The 21,595-nt window shown below is 42.1% G+C and overlaps 1 protein-coding gene across 1 annotated transcript; it reads right to left on the minus strand.

The window, feature by feature from the left end:
• Positions 1-12,234: 12,234 nt before the first annotated feature.
• On the minus strand, positions 12,235-20,923 carry tlr8a (toll-like receptor 8a). Its single transcript, XM_029703085.1, has 4 exons — positions 20,819-20,923; positions 13,989-18,247; positions 12,893-13,005; positions 12,235-12,755 (listed from the first exon to the last, which is right to left on the minus strand). Exons 1-2 carry the CDS (start codon positions 20,819-20,821, stop codon positions 15,143-15,145), a joined length of 3,108 nt encoding a protein of 1,035 aa, XP_029558945.1. The 5' UTR covers positions 20,822-20,923; the 3' UTR covers positions 12,235-12,755; positions 12,893-13,005; positions 13,989-15,142.
• Between the last annotated feature and the right edge of the window lie 672 nt (positions 20,924-21,595).

Consider the following 21,595-nt stretch of genomic DNA (forward strand, 5'->3'; position numbering starts at 1 on the left):
GAGTCAAGAATAGTTTGGTGTTGTTGACACTGTTCCAGAGAATTGTGCTTTCCCCATAAAACACAGTCAAGATGGAAACCCACACTAACATAAACAAACAGGGGCTCTCTGGATTTCCTATGAAGGATATGTTCTCTGCCTAGATAGAGCTAAGCCTACTGAAGCCAACACTAAACCTCTCTGCTCAGTTTTATTTCATAACCATTATTTTCACTCATCGATGAATGAATGTCTTTAGGCATGTAAATTGCTGGTATCTGTTCAGCAGAGTATAACAAGGCATTGACATTTCAACAATGGCATTTCCTCAAAGGTTAGGTGGGTATGTTTATTTGTTTCTTAGTCAGGGGATATTTCTATAGCACACTGCTGTGCACATTCTAGTACTGATACTGACAATGTATTGTTTATCTGCTGAGTTTTGGAATTTGAGAGCTAATCTATATGATTTGTAGTCACTTTAGTGAAGAGACAATTTTGTGTTATATAATACAACACCCTAAACCACAACTCCAGCGCAATTGTTGTTCATTAACAGTTAAACACAACCTCCAGGGTGTAAATGCTGTCCGTGCCAGATATGGGTTGTGCCTGCAGAGATGTGACCTGTGTGCCTGCCTGCCTGCTTGGACAGGTAAATTGGCACTTTCACCCTAACATTCCCCAGGGAGGAGGTTTCGAGTCCTCACCTGCTCAACACACTGTCAACCTCTCAGGCAGAAAATAGTCCACCACTGTGTTTAAAAAAGAGGGAGTTTCCCCCCCTCCCCTTGTTCTAATTCTCCAGTTCCGACCATTCTTGGAAGGTAAGCTAACTTGTGCTGTGGAACAGTTGAGGGCTTGTATGAAGGTTGACCATATGCCAAGATTTGTCACCTGCTTGTTTGCAAATGAGAAGGAGGCTTTTCCTAACTGGGCAAGTATCCAGGCAGCCCAGTTGAGAGACAAATTGCATGTTTATGTGGCATCATAATTCACTAATTACCTGATAGTGAATTATTATTGAATCACTTACTTTATATGCTTTTGAATGATTCACAATGAGACAAATGTTTTTCACAACCCAATATGATGAGTTAAGTGGACAAGATTTCATAATGTTGTTAGTTGTTATAGATTAAAGGTCCAATGCAACCATTTTTATCTCAGTATCAAATAATTTCTGGGTAACAAGTACCTTACTGTGATTAGAAATTAGAAATAGCTTAGCAAGGAGCAATTTCTCAAGCAAGAATTTAGCTAGGACTGTCTGGGAGTGGTCTGAGTAGGGAGGGGAAAACTGAAAATGTGCTGTGTTTGGCAGAGAGGTTTGGAACTTTCTTTCTTATTTGTCTAATAACAAATGTACTACCTGGTGTTGTCAACAGGCAGGCCAAAACTCCATCCCACATAAACAGGCAAAAACTTCAGAAAGTCTTTTCAAACAGATCTTACACTAAAAAGGCATTATCATCATTTTCACTATGTCAGTATTATTTCAACCTCATAGTGTGGACATACACTGAGTATACCAAACATTAGGAACACCTTTCTAATATTGAGTTGCACCCTCCCCCCTTTTTGCCCTCAGAACAGGCTCAATTCTTCGGGGCATGGAGTCTACAAGGTGTCGAAAGTATTCCACAAGGATGCTGGCCCATGTTGACTCCAATGCTTCCCATAGTTGTGTCAAGTTTGCTGGATGTCCTTTGGGTGGTGGACCATTCTTGATACACACGGAACACTGTTGAGTGTGAAAAACCCAGTAGCGTTGCAGTTCTTGACACACTCAAACCGGTGCGCCTGGCACCAACTGCCGTACCTCATTCAAAGGCACTTAAATATATTTTTTTTGCCCATGATTGGCACACATACACAATCCATGTCTCAGTATTCTCAAGGCTTACAAATCCTTCTTTACCCCATCTCCCCCACTTCATATACACCGATTTCAGTGACGTAAGGGATCATAGCTTTCACCTCGATTCAGCTGGTCAGTCTATGTCATGGAAAGAGCAGGTGATCTTAATGTTTTGTATGCTCAGTGTATATATAAAACACTAGGAAATCATGTTTTTGCTTGTACTCGGCCTTTAATATAACCAGATTGTCTCACTGAAGTATAACACTGTATGATCACACTTGATTATCTTTTTAGTTTATTTTGGACATTTCTGTAAAGGGCTGCCATGAGAAGACCAATAGCATAGTTCCAGGCTGTTGACTGACTGCAATAGTTATAAACAGGAACTATAATCAGCACTGAGGAACTAACTTCTGACAACTGAAAATGGTGCATAGAGCTAAATCCACTCGCATTGTTTCCAACTTGTAAGTTGCAACAGTGTACAAGAACTGCCAGAAATAGAATAACAGTGTCTCAAGCCCACCAGTGATACTACAACTATTAAGATTACAGTATATATGATAGCTGACTGTGTAGATGTATCTTACATGTTCAAGATATACAGTATATGCCTGTGTATAACGCTTGCTTTTGTCAGATTGGTGAGAAGTGACATGAAAATGTGGACTGAAAATTATTATTAACTTATGTGGTAGCATAATTACAAGATTATGTTATGTTTATGCACCAAATGGTTGTTTTATGAAATAGAGTAAGGTTGTTAGGACTCTCTCTCTCCCTTTCTGAGTTAACTGAGAGGAGTCTTTTGAAGCTTGGGCTGGCAACTGTTAAAGAGATGGTTTCCACTCTAGCTTCCTGCAGATAGTCTGGGCGTATGGTGCAGGAAAATGGGTTTTGCTAGAGATAGCTTGAGCTGACAATGGCTTGGTGATAAAAACCTAAAGTTGGCATTTCATAGACAAGATGTGGTGTGTGTGATAGCCTGGAAGACTAGAACAATGCTTCATCGTCTCATTTTCCTGGCATCTGGGAAACTAAGCCGGGTTGGGGGTTAAACACCATCCTGTGTAGATAACCAAGGTGGCTTATGGGAGTTGGAACCAGTCTGACTAAGCATTTTAAGTTAAGCACTCGGCAACACACTTCCGAGTGTGGGGTCGACGGTTTCATTATTGCAACAATTAATCGATATTAAATAAAGATGATTGTTTGAAGAAATGACCAAGTCTCTCTCAGTACTGAATTTCCACAACACTTATCTATGGGGGAATCAGCAAAACAATTATTAACTACTTTACATTTGTTCCTCTTGGAAATGTGGAAATATGATGAATATTTAATTCTATGTATCCTCAAAACCACATACATCAACCAAAGCTCATTGATTTTGAATTGTGAACCGCACCCGTCTCAGTAAAAGCCGTAAGCACCTGTCTGCTACCATGGAAACAGAGAGAGAAAGAAGGACCTGGCCATTAAGCTCTGAGACTGAACACAGAAACAGAGATAAACATTTTTTTGCCACAACAGAGGCTGCTAGCTGCAGTTATTCTGGCACTGCTTGCAACTTCCTCTTGTATAACCAGTAATACTAACCTGTAGGAACCAGTCTCTTTCACCCTGCAGTATTTCCTGTTCAGAAAATTACTTGCTGGTGCAGTGAAGTATCCGTATGACCTACCGTTAATTAATTTTGAGTAGAGTTTTTCTCATTTATTTATGGCTTGGGGGGGGTATAGTATTTGATGGCTTAGAGAGTTTGTTGTGGATTTGTATCATACTGTACTATTTATTTCATGAACTTTTTCACAATGAGAATGTTGTCAAGTATTTAAATATATGGCTCTGGTATGAAGCATCAAATCATTATAATTCTGTAGAGATGAGCATTGACAAGATAGTACGTCTTCATTACTGGATAGTATAGACAGACCATAGTACAGTAGACACAGCATCAATGTGGCAAGACACTCCAAGCTCTTGATTAGATTGACACTCCGGCCATCATGAGGCTGAGGCTGTGGCAGCCAGGGACTCAAAGACATCTGTGTTTCTCCCAGAGAGAGAGACAGCTAAACTGCAGCCCACACCCGGTCCAGTCAGTCAGAGAGGCGAGTGCCGTCCCGTCACAACACTGGCAGATGGCCTCCTGGTCCTCGCTCTGGGCCAAATTCATCACAATGACCTCTCACTGTGACTGCGTGTTTGTGTGTGGAGTCACCATTTGCATCCCTTTCTCTGGACAACCATCTCTCCTTCACTGTGTAGATGCCATAATGGCAATGGCATCACGGTCCAGAGAAGCCCATGAAAACATCAGTGGATGGAGGGAGCCCCAGATTGGGCAGAGGAGGAGTTGAAGTTACCCTGTCAGTTTAAAGTCCTATTAGTCAGAGACGGCAATGGATTAGCCATACATTCAAACAGTTTATTTACTGTTGGGGTTGGCTGAAGGGGCATTTTGGGGCAGGTTTCACACTGAAAAGCAGCAATTGTTCACTAACATATGCTCATCTATTCCACCAAGACACCAAGATAAAACCCTTGCTCTTTGGTCTGAAACAGCTTTACATAAATACTACACATTAGTCAGAACCACCAAACATTGTAGTTATAAAATATGTAATTGCTGTGGCAAATGACAATGGGAAATAATATGAGTAGTATCCCAATATTGGCATAGCCAATATTGACATATGGTATTTTGAAATAGCCCGTCTTTGGAAAGTGTCTTGATACAACGAACAGTTACTCAATTAATTAGTGTCAGTGAGGGCACAGAAGGGTGGCAGCGTCCCTGGCTGGCGTGGTAGCGCCTCGCCCCCAGGGTGTGTGGCATGGGCTGCTGTGTTCCTCCGGAGTCTGGCCCTTGTGTCTGTCCACATTGTGTTTGGACACTGAAGGCCCGTTGTGACTGGAGCCTACATAGAGAGGGAGGGGGAGGAGAGGTTGGCACTGCAGATGTGTAACGGTTCTGCAGCACAGCTAAATAACAGAACCCATAGTACTGTATAGTGTTTTGAGGGTTCATTGGATCCTAAAGGTCTGCTCTGAGTATTCCCCTCTATTATGATTATTATTCTAAAAAATAACATATCTGATCTAGATAACCTCGCCCTAATCTTCTATTGTGTTATGTCACATTTTATTCTGTCTGTCTGTATGGTTTGTTGGTTTGCTGATCAGTGTGTCGCCTTATAGGAGGCATTTTCATTGTGACTGCCATTGTTGTTCCCTCAAAATGGCAAATAGAAAATAAACAGTACCATGTTCACTAGAAAATGACTTTGGATTAAATGAGGCCTGGGAATCAAAATGAGCCATGTGAACTTGTGCCCTTCCCTGAACACAAACCATTGTTTTCATTTCAGCGCAGCTGTTATGTTCTGTGCATGCTCGATGCAGGCCTGGAAGTCATTTGCGAGACACGGACACACACACACAGTGAAAAGATGCAGCTGCAGCCCCTTCACAGAGGGAGTAGAACACAAAACAGTCCCATCAGACACTTAGGACCTCATTTCTACTGACAGCCACTAAACAAGTCCTCTAATGCTGCTCTACACTCACACCTTCAGCTGGCAGATAGCCAGGGGCAAGCCACTGGCAGAACCCCCCATCTGCAAAGCCTAGGTGTGCCACAGTATATGTGTGCCATAGGGGCAATGCCATGGGGGCAATGATCATTTGTCTTGTGTCCACAGAATGAGGGCACATCCACCCACTCCTCCTCAAAAACTACATGGGCATGGAAAATGAGGGCACCAAGACCAACAGTTAAACCCTTAAACCCAGCAAAAACACTGGGCTTTGCATTATGTAATGATCAGTCATAAGCTGATGTTGGACTATAATCTGTTGAAAAAAATGCATGAAGATAGTGATGTTTCTGTGTATTTGTGTCACAGTCCCCCAATGTATACAAATCAAATCAAATCAAAGTTTATTTGTCACGTGCGCTGAATACAACAGGTGTAGACCTTACAGTGAAATGCTTACTTACAGGCTCTAACCAATAGAGCAAAAAAGGTATTAGGTGAACAATAGGTAAGTAAAGAAATAAAACAACAGTAAAAAGACAGGCTATATACAGTAGCGAGGCTATAAAAGTAGCGAGGCTACATACAGACACCGGTTAGTCAGGCTGATTGAGGTAGTATGTACATGTAGATATGGTTAAAGTGACTATGTATATATGATGAACAGAGAGTAGCAGTAGCGTAAGAGGGGTTGGCGGGTGGTGGGTGGGACACAATGCAGATAGCCCGGTTAGCCAATGTGCGGGAGCACTGGTTGGTCAGCCCAATTGAGGTAGTATGTACATGAATGTATAGTTAAAGTGACTATGCGTATATGATAAACAGAGAGTAACAGCAGCGTAAAAAGAGGGGTTGGGGGGGGGGGGCACACAATGCAAATAGTCCGGGTAGCCATTTGCTTACCTGTTCAGGAGTCTTATGGCTTGGGGGTAAAAACTGTTGAGAGTGCCTTGCGGTCAGAGGCAGAGCAATTGCCGTACCAGGCAGTGATGCAACCAGTCAGGATGCTCTCGATGTTGCAGCTGGAGAACCTTTTGAGGATCTCAGGACCCATGCCAAATCTTTTTAGTTTCCTAAGGGGGAATAGGCTTTGTCGTGCCCTCTTCACGACTGTCTGGTGTGTTTGGACTATTCTAGTTTGTTGTTGATGTGTACAGCAAGGAACTTGAAGCTCTCAACCTGCTCCACTGCAGCCCCGTTGATGAGAATGGGGGAGTGCTCGGTCCTCCTTTTCCTGTGGTCTACAATCATCTCCTTAGTCTTGGTTACGTTGAGGGATAGGTTGTTATTCTGGCACCACCTGGCCAGGTCTCTGACCTCCTCCCTATAGGCTGTCTCGTCGTTGTCGGTGATCAGGCCTACCACTGTTGTGTCATCGGCAAACTTAATGATGGTGTTGGAGTCGTGCCTGGCCATGTAGTCGTGGGTGAACAGGGAGTACAGGAGGGGACTGAGCACGCATCTCTGGGGTGCTCCAGTGTTGAGGATCAGCGTGGCAGATGTGTTGCTACCTACCCTCACCACCTGGGGGCGGCCCGTCAGGAAGTCCAGGATCCAGTTGCAGAGGGAGGTGTTAAGTCCCAGGATCCTTAGCTTAGTGATGAGCTTTGAGGGTACTATGGTGTTGAACGCTGAGCTGTAGTAAATGAATAGCATTCTCACATAAGTGTTCCTTTTGTCCAGGTGGGAAAGGGCAGTGTGGAGTGCAATAGACATTGCATCATCTGTGGATCTGTTTGGGCGGTATGCAAATTGGAGTGAGTCTGGGGTTTCTGGGATAATGGTGTTGATGTTGTGAGCCATTACCAACCTTTCAAAGCACTTCATGGCTACGGACGTGAGTGCTACGGGTCTGTAGTCATTTAGGCAGGTTGCCTTTGTGTTCTTGGGCACGGACTATGGTGGTCTGCTTGAAACATGTTGGTATTACAGACTCAATCAGGGACATGTTGAAAATGTCAGCGAAGACACCTGCCATTTGGTCAGCACATGCCCGGAGCACATGTCCTGGTAATCCGTCTGGCCCCGCAGCCTTGTGTATGTTGACCTGTTTAAAGGTCTTACTCATGTTGGCTACGGAGAGCGTGATCACACATTCGTCCGGAACAGCTGATGCTCTCATGCATGCTTCAGTGTTGCTTGCCTTGAAGCGAGCATAGAAGTGATTTAGCTCATCTGTTGGCTCGTGTCACTGGGCAGCTCGCAGCTGTGCTTCCCTTTGTAGTCTGTAATAGTTTGCAAGCCCTGCCACATAAGACGTGCGTTGGAGCCGGTGTCGTATGATTCAATCTTAGCCCTTTATTGACGCTTTGCCTGTTTGATGGTTTATTGCAGGGCATAGCAGGATTTCTTGTAAGCTTCCGGGTTAGAGTCCAGCACCTTGAAAGCGGCAGCTCTACCCTTTAGCTCAGTGCGAATGTTACCTGTAATCCATGGCTTTTGGTTGGGGTATGTACGTACAATCACTGTGGGGACTACGTCCTCGATGCACTTATTGATAAAGCCAGTGACTGATGTGGTGTACTCCTCAATGACATCGGAAGAATCCCGGAACATGTTCCAGTCTGTGGTAGCAAAACAGTCCTGTAGTTTAGCATCTGCTTCATCTGACCACTTTTTTATAGACCAAGTCACTGGTGCTTCCTGCTTTAATTTTTGCTTGTAAGCAGGAATCAGGAATCACATTATCCCTATATGAGATAAATGCTTAGATTATAAGTCAGATGATGATCCATGGGGGATGACGACATCCCCTAACAACAACAGTATCCCAAGGTGTAGCTACTGTTGACAAAATCAGCAAGCTAGAAGAAGATAATTATTCAGATTCTACAACTGGATTTGACATGACCTGGCAGCATGGCAAGGGCATGTTCCTCTACAGTGTAGCCTGCTATTAGAACCTGAACCAATTCAAACACAAAGTGGAGGGTTCAAACTTGTTTGCCCCTACTATTTCCCTGCAGTGGCGGCACCTGTGTTGCCAGTGTCGCTGTCTCTCCTGTACTGTATATTAGAGCACATGACCTATACGCTGCCTGTCACCTTGCATTAGGTTCAGGCAGAACAACTGTGTACCTGTCACCCCTCATTACTGAGCAGTTCATCCCAAGGCCACAGTAGACACAGGAAACCATAGTCTCTGCCGCCTCTGCATTGTGTATATACTAGATTTCCATTGAAAAAGCCTGCTCAATGGAGTGTGTAATGGAGTGTGTAACTGCTCCAGGTCTTAAATAACAAATACAACAGACTGGCAAATTCATCATCGCTACCTAGTTCTGGGGAAGCTACTCTGAAAACACAGTTAACCAAGCAACCAATTACTTCAAACTGGAAGAAGTTACGCTACGCTAAATCTACCCTTAAGAAGATCTAAACTAAAGTTAACTAAAGTTACTTTGAAAAGTAGTTCACTACATCCAAACTACTTGAAAGATTATCATATGTCAATCTGAAATGTCACAGACTACAAATTGGAAGAACAGTTCACTTTGGGATCATATGGAATATGCAATTCATCCTATTAAACACCGAAACAATGTTTCAATTGAGAAATGCAGGTCTGATGCCAAAAAATAATGGAAATTCTTGCCCACTTCACCCATATTTCATTTTTGCAAAAAAAGTATTATGTAGTTCAAGTAGTTAGCTACACCAATACATCACAAAAAAGTAATTAACTACGGAAAACACTGCCTAGATTTGAATTTGGTTCAACTACCAACAAGCTACTGAAAAAGGTAGTTAAACTACATGTACTTCACTACTCCACCAAGATTGTCGCTACCATACGGAACAAAAATATAAAAATGCAATGTAGCAATCTCAAAGATTTTACTGAAGTACAGTTCATATAAGGAAATCAGTCAACTGAAATTATTCATTAGGCCCTAATCTATGGATTTCACATGACTGGGAATACAGATATGCATCTGTCGGTCACAGATAGCTTAAAAAAAGGTAGGGGCTTGTATCAGAAAACCAGTCAATATCTGGTGTGACCACTATTTGCCTCATGCCGCGCGACAGATCTCCTTCGCAGAGTTGATCCGGCTGTTGATTGTGGCCTGTGGAAGGTTGTCTCACTCCTCTTTAATGGCGGTGTGAAGTTGCTGGATATTGGCGGGAACTGGAACACTGCCGTACACATCAACCCAGAGCATTCCAAACATTCTCAATGGGTGACATGTCTGGTGAGTATGCACGCCATGGAATAACTGGGACATTTTCAGCTTCCAGGAATTGTGTACAGATCCTTGCGACATGGGGCTGTGCGTTATCATGCTGAAACATGAGGTGATGGTGGCGGACAAATGGCACGACAATGAGCCTCAGGATCTCATCACTGTGCATTCAAATTGCCATTAATAAAATGTAATTGTATTCGTTGTCCATAGTTTATGCCTGCCCATACCATAACCCCACTGCCACCATGGGGCACGCTGTTCACAACGTTGACATCAGTAAACTTCTCGCCCAAACGTCTACTATCTGCCCGGTACAGTTAAAACCGGGATTTATCCGTGAAGAGCAGACTTCTCCACCGTGCCAAAGGCCATCGAAGTCGAGCATTTGCCCACTGAAGTCAGTTATGACGCGGACAACGAGCATGCAGATGAGCTTCCCTGAGACTATTTCTGACAGTTTGTGCTGAAATTCTTCAGTTGTGCAAACCCACAGTTTCATCAGCTGTCCGGGTGGTTGACCTCAGATGATTCCGCAGGTGAAGAAGTTGGATGTGGAGGTCCTGGGCTAGCGTGGTTACACATGATCTGCACTTCTGAGGCCAGTTGGATGTACTGCCAAATTCAAGGTAGAGCGATTAACATTCAATTTCATGGCAACAGCTGTGGTGGACATTCCTGCAGTCAGCATGCCAATTGCATGCTGCATCAACTTGAGACATCCGTGGCGTTGTGTTGTGTGACAAAAGTGCATCTTTTAAAGTGGTGTTTTATCGCCCCCAGCACAAGGTGCACCTGTGTAATGATCAGGCTGTTCAATCAGCTTCTTGATATGCCACACCTGTCAAGTGGATGGATGCATTCTCTTATCTTGCTAACATGGATCCCATTGAGCATTCCCCACAGAAATGTCCGGGAACTTGCAGGTGCCTTGGTGGAAGAGTGGGGTAACATCTCACAGCAAGAACTGGCAAATCTGGTGCAGCCCATGAGGAGATGAACTGCAGTACTTAATGCAGCTGGTGGCCACACCAGATACTGATTGTTACTTTTGATTTTGACCCCCCTTTGTTCAGGGACACATTATTCAATTTCTGTTAGTCACATGTCTGTGGAACTTGTTCAGTTTGTTCAGTTGTTGAATCTTATGGTCATACAAATATTTACACGTTAAGTTTGCTGAAAATAAATGCAGTTAACAGTGAGAGAACGTTTCTTTTTTTGCTGAGTTTAGTTGGGGAGTAGGACTCTTTCAATGTGCCTACGTCAGCTGGCTCTCTGAAATAGCTGCGTCACAGCTGGAGGGGGTTCCTGCTCCTGTTATTCTGGACTGAGTGAACAATGGCCTGGTGCAGCTGAGAGGAAGACGTCCTGTGCAGGGCTGTACCAGGCTGATCTGGGATGGACTCTACACTGGACTGGGCTGAACTTGACTAAGATTTGCTGGGCTAGAAGCTATAGTTTCCCTGGGCTAGGCCAATCTGTGTTGGGTTTTACTGTGATGTGTTATGCTGTGCCACAGTGCTGTGGGGGTGGGGGGCTCAGGATGCTCCTGACTTATCCAAAGAGGATATGGACTCCACCATACGCCCGGGTCAGAGCAGGACGTGTATGTCTGGCCTGAGTCATGGTGGGGGTGGTTTAATGAGATTTGCTTGAGGTTAGTCTCTTAAAGGACATTACAACAGCTTGTAATGTGCCTGAGTTGATATGTCAGAAGTCATAAATGCAGATATGGGTCTACAGTTTGCTGTGCATGTTTACACTTTAGTACAGTACATTTAATCTCCCATGGGGTGTAATATCAGAAAGTATCCTATATTAAATGTGATTTGACCTCATTGATCTGGTACATGAGGTCATTGTGTCCTGGAGGAATGGGGACACCAGGCTGCAGCGCAAGACCCAGTCAATGGAATGAATGTCATGGAGACTAATCAGTTTAACCGCAATCCACGTATCCCGACAGACCATAAACCTTCAAATAGTTAGGATTGTGGATGATTTAAATAACCAGTAACCCCTGTATCTTAGTGTCCAAGCAATTGATGCCAAAAAAAAAATCTCAATAGTGAGAATGTGTTGCTTAAACGCTGATATTTCCAAGGTACTAGTATTCATACAGGGTCCTGTCCCTCAAAGACCTAGTACAACAAAACAATTAACAATTCCGGCCCAACAGTAAAGGATGGAGTACACCAGAAGTGAGTCCTTCTCTGCCTCCAGTCCAGACCAATGCCAAAGGGTGCATCGTTTTGCTTAGGCAGGTAGACCGTTAAGCCATTTGCAGTAAAGATTGCCACAGGTGTTTTTCTAGGTCAGTTGGCAGATGCACTGTGCCAGCACAGACTGTAGACAGAGGCAATGTCTGCTCATCCACTTAGTGCTCTAAAGGCCACCCGTCAATCCACAGCAGCTCAGTAAAACATTGCTTGGATTCTGGCGGTTGTGATTGCTCAGGCTTTTGATGCAATGAGAAATTTATTTGTATATACACACACACACCCCTTGCCTAATGTGCGGAGTTATACTTTACATCAGATGCACAAAATACATTAAGAGGCAAGGTGATCACTGAAACTAGTTTAAACAGGCAAGGTGATCACTGAAACTAGTTTAAACATAGTCAAGATCTATGAAAATAACCTACTGTCACCCAAAAGAAAGAGTTATATCTTTATTTGCATATCAAAACAAACTTCTGCATTCCAATAATTGAATTTATACAAAACAATTTGAACAAGAAAAACAAAACACTGCTTTATTTGAAAGCATTTCAGGTTGCCAGAAGCTGAATTACACATCAGAAGTGTGGGTCCCCGGGTTGGGCAGACCAATCACACCCTTGCTCTTCCCTTCACAACCACAAGTGGCTGGAAGCAGGGGACACAGCAGGGACAGGTGACAGTGCTGGAAGTGAGTAGAGACACGCAACACATCCTCCTAGTCAAAAGTGTGCCAGTCAGTAGTTGTTTTCAGACTTGATGTAAAAAAAAAAAATTACAAAAAAAAAAAAAAAGAGTTCTAGGGAGGGGCTGTACAGTCATTGCTTTTGTCCAATCACAATGCAACTTAGGTTTTGGGTTACACAGCTAAGAGGTGAAAAAGGCAATGCTTGTGGAATGTACAGTGCATAGCAGAGGCTTGGGCTTCATGCTGTTGCTTGCTTCTCCTGTTCGATGGCTGCAATGAAGGGAACATTTGTTTTAGTGTCCATTTGTATGCTGAAGTGTTTAAATGGTCAATTTGTTAGTAAGGTAAACACCAATTTCACAAGTGATGTGTGCTATTAAGTAAAATAAACCTAGAACCAATCTTACTTTCTTTGGTGGGCAAGGGGTTTTTCTCTTGCGTCTCGGTCTTCTTCAACTTGGTCTTGTCGAAGTTAGAGACTTCAGCGAGATCTGGCTTGTCAGACATGTTTGCAGAGGATCTGGTAAGAGATGAAACAATTTGTTTTCAATGTTAATGAGAAGGCAGCAAGATAATTTAGTCCAGATATTAGATACATTTGCAAATATGACACCAGGCCTTTATAAAACCTTTTTGCATTGCTTCCCTCAAATACGACTCTTAAACTGCCCACATAATCTAAACAACCCCTTCTAAAGGCAGACAGTTTCTCATTGATCTACAGCACATGGGTGATGAAATGTCAGGGCAAGCATCCGACAATTACAACAAATCCATTATTGCTTTTATATAAAAGCAAGGCAAATTTCATTAGGGCGTTTACTCCACGAGCACGTGTTCTCATTATCAGCGCTATGACTAGGGAAAGTAACTGACATTCTGTGCAAGCCGTCTGCAGGCAGGCGGAAGAACCACCGCCCTGCTTCGCAGAATCTCAAGAGACAGTATGAAGCAAGTGGCGTCGACCTTTCAGACAAACCTTTGGAACTTTGCTTTGTCATATTGGCATTGTCACACACCCAAAAACCCATGATAATATTTTATGCAACATTAACCAAGTCTACAGTCCATCCACGCTACAAATCGACATAAGCCTAAATTCCAACTACATTTAATTTAACTAGGCAAGTCAGATATGATTTTTTATTTTATTTACAATGACGGCCTCGGCCTTCCCCGGCCAAACCCGGAGGACGCTGGGCCAATTGTGCGCCGCCCTATGGGACTCCCAATCACCGCCGAGTGTGAGTCGGTTCAGCATCTTGCTTGAGACTGGGTTAACCATTTAAAATGTATACAAGATACAATTACATGCCATTGAATAGGGCTTTCAACATATACATTTTAAGTGAGCATCCTCTAATGTATTAGGATTTACACCTTATTGCTGCGATTCGACCATTTGTAGCCTAGCTTAACCAACATATTGTTGCGCTGTAAAGTCACTTAGAAAAACCGGCTATGCAGAGTTTATGACAAGAGATAATGTGTTTGTGCACTCACCGGAGTTGTACTGGCTACTGGTGTGTCTCAATCCTGATCGCGCAGAGAACGAGTGAAGGCGAGTAAATCAAGCAAGGTCTATTATAGTCCGCAATATGCAAATGTTGAACATGACGTCACGTTCCTTCACTCTTGAGCTTATCTTGGTTGGAATATATATATATATTACAGCAATATTTACAAGCGAGAGAGCATAAATAATAGTTATGGTTTTATTTGTTTAACGTATTGGACCTTGAATTTTATCTGATTTGATATTAGAGCATTGCGCTGCCAACACAAAACAGTCCACTGTCACCGCATAAGTAACTCTTCCTGATTGTCTCAATGATGACATCCTGTGGATTTACATAGTATTACATCAGGTGGTAACACTGGCTTTATTGGTTTGCACTAGAAACATAGGCCTACTTGTTTGGAGGCTATGCAACTGTAATATGCTACAGATCCCTATGTCATTGATTACATTTAGATAATGCATTTTCAATTATCATAAGGGACCTTGATGCTGTGACTCTGTAGTTCAATGTATAGTACACATTTACAAGAGATTCCCTAAACAATGTTTTGATTAATATAATAAAATAGTGTGTTGTAACAATACCGGTTCAATTTAATCACTGTAGCCTATAGTTTTCTAAGTAAAAATAAAGAAAGAAAGAAGTGCCACTGACAGGCTAGCACCATGGCTTCAGATTCACATCCTCATCTGAGCCTAAAGAAACAGGAACTTAAGACTAGTTCACTTCCTGTTATCATATAAAGACGGATGCCCATAGACTGACTGCACCAAGTCATCCTTTTTAAAATCAGATATCTACTTACAAATGGCATGCAGTTTGAATGCATTGACAAAAACAAATAGGAATAGAACTATCTACTACCCATAGACAGCATAACATTGAAAAACTGAACCACAACCATAATGCACAGTTACTGGTGGCCATAGTGTTAGAACAATGAATAGCACATTGATATACATATTGTTGATTTGAGATGTACAGTATCATCCATATTATTCAGTGCAGAGTTAGAAAAACTGATATAGTCAGAGTCAGAGCTTGTAAAAGGTATCGCAGTTTGTGTTTGTAACTGCTCAGTCTATTTGTGTGAGAAAGATTCTTTCCTCTTGAGTCTCTGGTCTGGACTGTGCTCTACTTGCTGGTGAAGTACCTGGAGTAGATCTTGCTGTACATCACCTGGTTGTCTAACCTGACAGCGTTCCTTAGGTGCTGCCAGAACCAGGTCTCAGCGGCTGGAGTCTGGGGCCACTCTAGAACACTCCTCCCACACAGACGCCGCCGCAGAAGGAGGAAGTGAGAGTGCTGCAGCACAGGTTCCAGGAGAACCAACACAATCACATCTATGTTCTCATCCAGCAACCTCTGGTGGGCCAGGTACACAGCCATCCGGAAGTTCCCAGTCCTGATGTAAGCCTTGGTCAGCACAAAGACAGTCTTGCGGCTCTGTCGAATGCTCTGGAAGAGATTGTCTATCAGGGGGACCCCGGGGGCCCAGTCTCGTTCCTCCAGACAGAGAGGCAGGTGTCTCTCCCCCCTCTCTTCCAGCTGCACCCGCAGTTGGTTCAGTACCCAGTCTGACACCAATGGGTCTCTGGTGTCGTAGGTAACAAAGGCATCATAGAGATTGTCAGTTGTTGTTGACCTCAACGAATGGTAGCCCTTCAGCTTTGCCCTCAGATAGTATAGAATATAGGAGGCATCCCAATAAAACACATGCGCTGCCATAGTAATGACCACAGTGAACATGATCAAGGAAGTGGAGAGGGAGTAAATCAGGAAGGCTGTGTCATCGTTGATGCATTCTGCAATGTGAAACAGTATCATTGGTTGGCCTCTCATTTCGGCTGGCATGTTGCAGGTCACCTCACTGGCCAGTCTGGGGATCTCCACGTTTTTGTTGTCGTCTATCCACTGGATGAAATCTAGTAAATCACAGGTACACTGGAATGGATTACCTTGCAAGGACAAGGTTTTCATGTAATTTTCAGGGCCCGATAGGAAGGTGGACTCGTTGATGTTAGTCAGTTGGTTGTAGCTGAGGTCAAGTATCTGAAGGCTTTGAGCACCCCAAAGAAATTCACGAGAGAGTTGAAAAATCTGATTGTGGCTTAAGTCAAGAATCTGAAGTGTATCTGTGAAGTTTGAGAGATTTGCTGACACATGAAATAAAGAATTGTAGCTTAGATCCAGGAGACTCAGTTGTTGAAAACCTGCCAGTTTATCCCAATCAAAATGACCGAGTGAATTATGACTAATACATAGTTTTTGAAGGGTATATGGCATGTTTTCATAGACTTTTGATGGGATCTTCTCAATGCTGTTAAATGAAATATCCAGATAGGTCAAATTCGTCAGCATTTTAAAAAGGCTGTTGTATGAGTCATCCCCCTCTTTCCATAATGTGGCCAACAAATTGTGTTGAAATTGAAGCTCTTTTAAAGATGTGCTTGTCATCTGCTTAGTGGTTAATGTAAAAATGTTATTGTGTGACATATTCAATACTTTCAAAGTTGGTAGATTTTTCAAAAAATTTAAATTATGTGTCACACCAGACACTTCAAAATAGTGGCTGTTGTAGCTTAGGTCTAGTATTTCGAGTTTCTTTAATTCCTTGAAGGCGTTGTCATAGGCCAGGTCAATCTTGTTAAAGGACAGGTCGAGATATTTTAGGTCTGGTAATGAGGTGAACTCTGTCCCGTTCAATGCTGCTGAAAATCCATTTCTTGATAAGTTTAGACATGCAATGTCACCATAACCCTCAAATTGCTTTGGAGAAATGAAAAATAGATTATTTGAACTAAGGACCAGCACTCGACCAGAGATAAAGCATTCTGGCTTCACAAGGTTGTGATTTATTCCGTAAGAAAAGTCCCTTGAATTGGAATAATATCCAGTCAGTGGTGACGTGTACAACACCGACTTTAAGTTGCTGCCTGTGCCACAACCTGGGGACTCATTTACTGAAATTGGATAAAGCCTGTTTTCCGCAAGATATATGACTTTGAGACTTGAGTTTGAGAATTTGTTGAATATGTGGGAATCAGATCGAACAATAAAGTTAGTTCCGATGTTCAACACTGAAAGATGTTTGAGTTCATAAAGCGGTCTGAGTGTTTCTAAATGAATTTCCCTGAAAACAAAACCCATTATATGTAATGTTGTAAGAGACACCAATTGTGAAAAGTTTTTTGAAAGCTGTAGGGTTTCAGGGTAGGCAAGCAAATCATAATTAAATGACAAATCAATCTTTTCTAGCTTTGGTAGATAGCTAAAAAAGGTTCCATTGGTGATAGTATTTGTTAAGTAATTATAAGACAGGAACAGATGTGTAAGATTGTTCAAGCTCTCAAACCAGGAGTTATTTATGAAACGAAGTGAGTTGCCTGCTAGGTGCAGTGTCTGTAACTGTGTAAGACCATGAAATGCATGAGGATGAATATCCAGAGAATCATTAGGACAGGGAACACAAGGATATGGAGCATTGGAGCACCGTGGACAGTTTCCCTGTAATTCCAGGATTGTTAGATGGGTCAGTCCAAGGAAATCATCCTCAGCAATTTGCTGTATCTTGTTCGAATCAAGGTGTAATTCTTGTATAGAGTTTGGCAGTCCTTTTGGAACATGAGTTAAATTATTATAGGCCAACATCAAAACCTTCAAGTTAGTCAATACTGAGAAGGTGCCATTTCCAATAGTAAAGTCAGTCTCACAGGGATTCCAGTAATAGCAATTTTTGGATAAGTACAGCTCCTTCACATGTTGTATACCGACAAGGTTGCTCATATTCGAGAAATTGATCTTGTTATTGTCCAGCATGAGTTTATCCAGAATGAGTGGGAGATTTTGAGGAATTTTGACGAGGCCATTGCCATTAAGCCTTAGGTCCTGTAGGTTTGTCAGATTTTTGAAGGCACCTTCAGCTATGTGTGTGTCACCTTCTTTGTTGACACAGTTGAGATTGAGAAGGGTCAGGTTCTCCAGATTAGAAAATGCACCAAGAGATACATTTCTGATGTTGTTTTCTGATAGGTCCAGCACGGTCACATCCCTGGTGATGCCAACAGGTACATTTTTCAGTCGACGCTCCTCACAATTAAAGATGATGTCATTCGTGGTATTGGTAGTATTGACCGTAACGTCACATGGAAACTGCCGTGACATCAAATGACATGAGGTAGGTACCAGGAGGTGACATAGGAACAAGGAAGCCAACTGTAACCAGCAGGTGGTAGCATCCTGTAAGCAAACAGTACAAACGTGTGAGTATGGAAATATAATGATTACTTGCTTATTGACTTTAACCATTTGTGTGGAGTAGACCTACACTCACACATTTTATGGCCACTCTATTGCAATAGGGTCATTCTATTGTAAGTCCTTTCTATTGCAACAGATATATGTGAATGCATTGTAGAAACTACTGGGGGCTAGAAAATTGGCTTGTCCCACTGGTGATGTGTAGAGGTGTAGTGACATGTTTTAGGGATTTAGAGATATCTATCTATTGTTTTTTAATGCTAGACGGTGAACAAAAGTATTTCATATATTGTATAGATCAATAAAACCAAGAAAGCTATTAAAATACTTTTTTATGATTATGATTCAGAAATGGGTTAAAAAAAACAATTTCAGGTATTTCAATAACTTTTCAATACATTTCAAAAAAACTATTTAGATAACCTCTATTTAAAAAAAGTACTTGAATTTTGAAATGTATTTGAAAATACAATTTGGAAGGTATTGGTATGTATATATAATTTATTAAAATACATATCATTAAACGTACACATTTGAAATAACAAACAACTTAATATGTATAAGTCGTATTTAATTTTTTAATCACAATATGCAGCCCATAAATTACATTGGTGTTTTATGAAAGAGGACAAGATGCCATGTTACATTTAAAAAAACATCAGGGTTTCAGAAAGCGAGTTGGACAGTGATCTGGTCTGAAGATATGCCCTCCAATGCTGAAACGCAACTCCACAGCTGCAGAGGATGCTGGGATAGATATGTAGGTAATCAACAGCAATTCTGCTCAGTGTTGGGTATGTTTGACTTTGTGTATTCCAGAATTTCAGAGGATCAGTAGTTGGTGGAAGATATGGGGTGATGAGATTTGGAGTACATGCTGCCGTGCTTGGTTGTTCCATGAAACCAAAGAGCGTGTCCAATCGACTTTTCTTTGCTGGAGGTGGTGGCTAACCGTGTGGGACATCTTGTGTAGTGCTGGTGAACTTTGTGGTAAGACTATTGATGTCTGAAGTAAAGGTAGGCTTCTCAGTGGCATTGCACAATGCCAGTTAAAGTGTGTATCTAAGACTAAGGCAATCTGGTATGGTTTCTTCTGCTCGTAAACAGTCAGGCGCTTGTCAACTGCTTGTTTCAGGTTTTTGACAAGTTTTCCATTGTGGAGCAATTGGTTAGTCAGTGGTTCTCAATCCTGGTCCTGGGGACCTAAAGAGGTGCACATTTTTGTTTTTGTCTTAGCATTACACCGCTGATTCAAATCATCAAAGCCTTTTGATGAGTTGATCAGTTGAATCAGCTGTGTAGTGCTAGGGCAAAACAAAAATGTGTACCCCTTTGGGTCCCCAGGAGCAGGTTGAGAACCAGTGGATTAGATGTTTAGTCATTCCTCTGATGCATGGAAGGATGTAGCTGAGTGTGACGATGATCCTTGCACACAATCTGTGGCAACCTTTTAAAGGAGTGGCGCATTGGTCTAAGGCACTGTATCTCAGTGCTAGAGGCACCACTACAGACCCTGGTTCGATCCCGGCCTGTATCACAACTGGCTGTGATAAGGAGTCCAATAGGGCGGCGCACAATTGGCCCAGAGTCATCCAGGTTAAGGGAGGGTTTGGCCGGGGTAGGCCGTCATTGTAAAATAAGAATTTGTTATTAACTTGCCTAGCTAAATAAAGGTAAAATATCTAACGGGGTTAGAATGTCCACAGCATCAGTGAGGACATACTTCATGTGCATGGAAAGCTTGGTGACAGGCAGTGTGCCAAGCTGTTCTTCATCCGCGTTGAAAAATGTGCTAATGATTTTTCAGTTGAGAGTTCCATCTTGTGAGAGTGGCTGGTTGCAGACGATTCTCCCCTTCAAGGAGATATTGTGCAAATGTTCACTTGTGGTAGTGGGAGACAATGTTGGAGGCTTTGGAAATGGCTGCAGATTAAATCTGCAGATTTAAGGCCATATAAACATGTGCATTTTTTGCCAAATTAATAATTTGGTGCATCTAAATCCAAAGTGTCAATTGGTGTTAGTCAATTTAAATGAAGGCACATAACATTGTGAGCAAAATCTGATAATCATATCACTTTAATAAATTATTTTAAAATATTGATGACCTTAGATTTGAGCATTTGTGGCCTTCATTTCAGAAAATCCTTATTTACCAAAAAATGCTCATTGCTGTTACCATTGGTGTTACTACTCCTACTGGTGGTACAATGTTATCATAATAGTAGAAATGAAAGTCATTAAGCTACCATATTAGTTGAATTAGAACGGGAAGATGTACCCACCCAAAAAATTGTTTTTCAAAATGCCATGCCCAAATAGCTTTGTGTACTATTTTCAGGATAGCAGTTATGCACCATAATGTTGCCTAGAAAAAGCATTTGTGATGGTAACAATTTAGTACAATAGATGTTAGACTGAATTCTACTTCCCCTATAAATAGTAATTTGGTCACATGATTCATTATACATTTTGCCATTTGAGAAAAGTACATCCTACATAGTCTTGGTAACCATCTTCAATGCTAAAATTGAAATTAATCAAACTTACCATATTATCTACTGTTGATCCCTTGTGAGCTTTGAAAATCGTATCAAATAAGTAGTGCCTGGTTGTTGTCCGTATCAAGCGTCCAGCAAGCAAAAAAAAGGAAGTTTAATGAAACTGCAAATGCCTGTCTATTATTAGGATGTTTTTCACTTTGTTTCCGTATGTAATGACTCAACTCTTCTTTAATCAATCACAAGTGAAGAGCAACCCACATTCCCCCTGCAGCTACAGTGAGTCAAATGTGTTCAGCAAGCTGATGTTCCCTCAACCAGGTGTACTCTGGGTGCAGTGGCACATATTATTGGGGTTATTATAAGTTCTCACCTGATTTGCTTCCCTCTTTCTGAAGGCATTTCTGTTTTTACTGTTTTAGAGCAGGGTAGAGCCCCACCTGTTTTGAGCCCCACCTGTATAGCATGTTATTTTGGCATTAATACGTGTCACATATCCATTTAAAATCAATGTAATTTTTTAAATAATAATAATAATAAAGCTGCATGCAAATATGGTCTCTTTTTTGCTTTCTTGAGTAAGGTAGCTCCAAAATGCATTTCTTTCAGCCTAGCTCAGTGCTTTCTGTGGTGTTGGGGCAGCAAGCATAACATTCGGAGTGTAGGGGTTGGTCAGTGTTCTGTCACTCATGGGGACATTATGTTTCAGAGGAAGACCCAAAAATTGTCAAAGACTCAATTCACCCACTCTGCTACCGCACGGCAAGCGGTACTGGAGCGCCAAGTCTAGATCCAAAAGGCTCCTTAACACCATCTACCCCAAGCC

The sequence above is a fragment of the Salmo trutta genome, chromosome 20, assembly GCF_901001165.1.
Source record: "Salmo trutta chromosome 20, fSalTru1.1, whole genome shotgun sequence".
NCBI lineage: Eukaryota > Metazoa > Chordata > Actinopteri > Salmoniformes > Salmonidae > Salmo > Salmo trutta.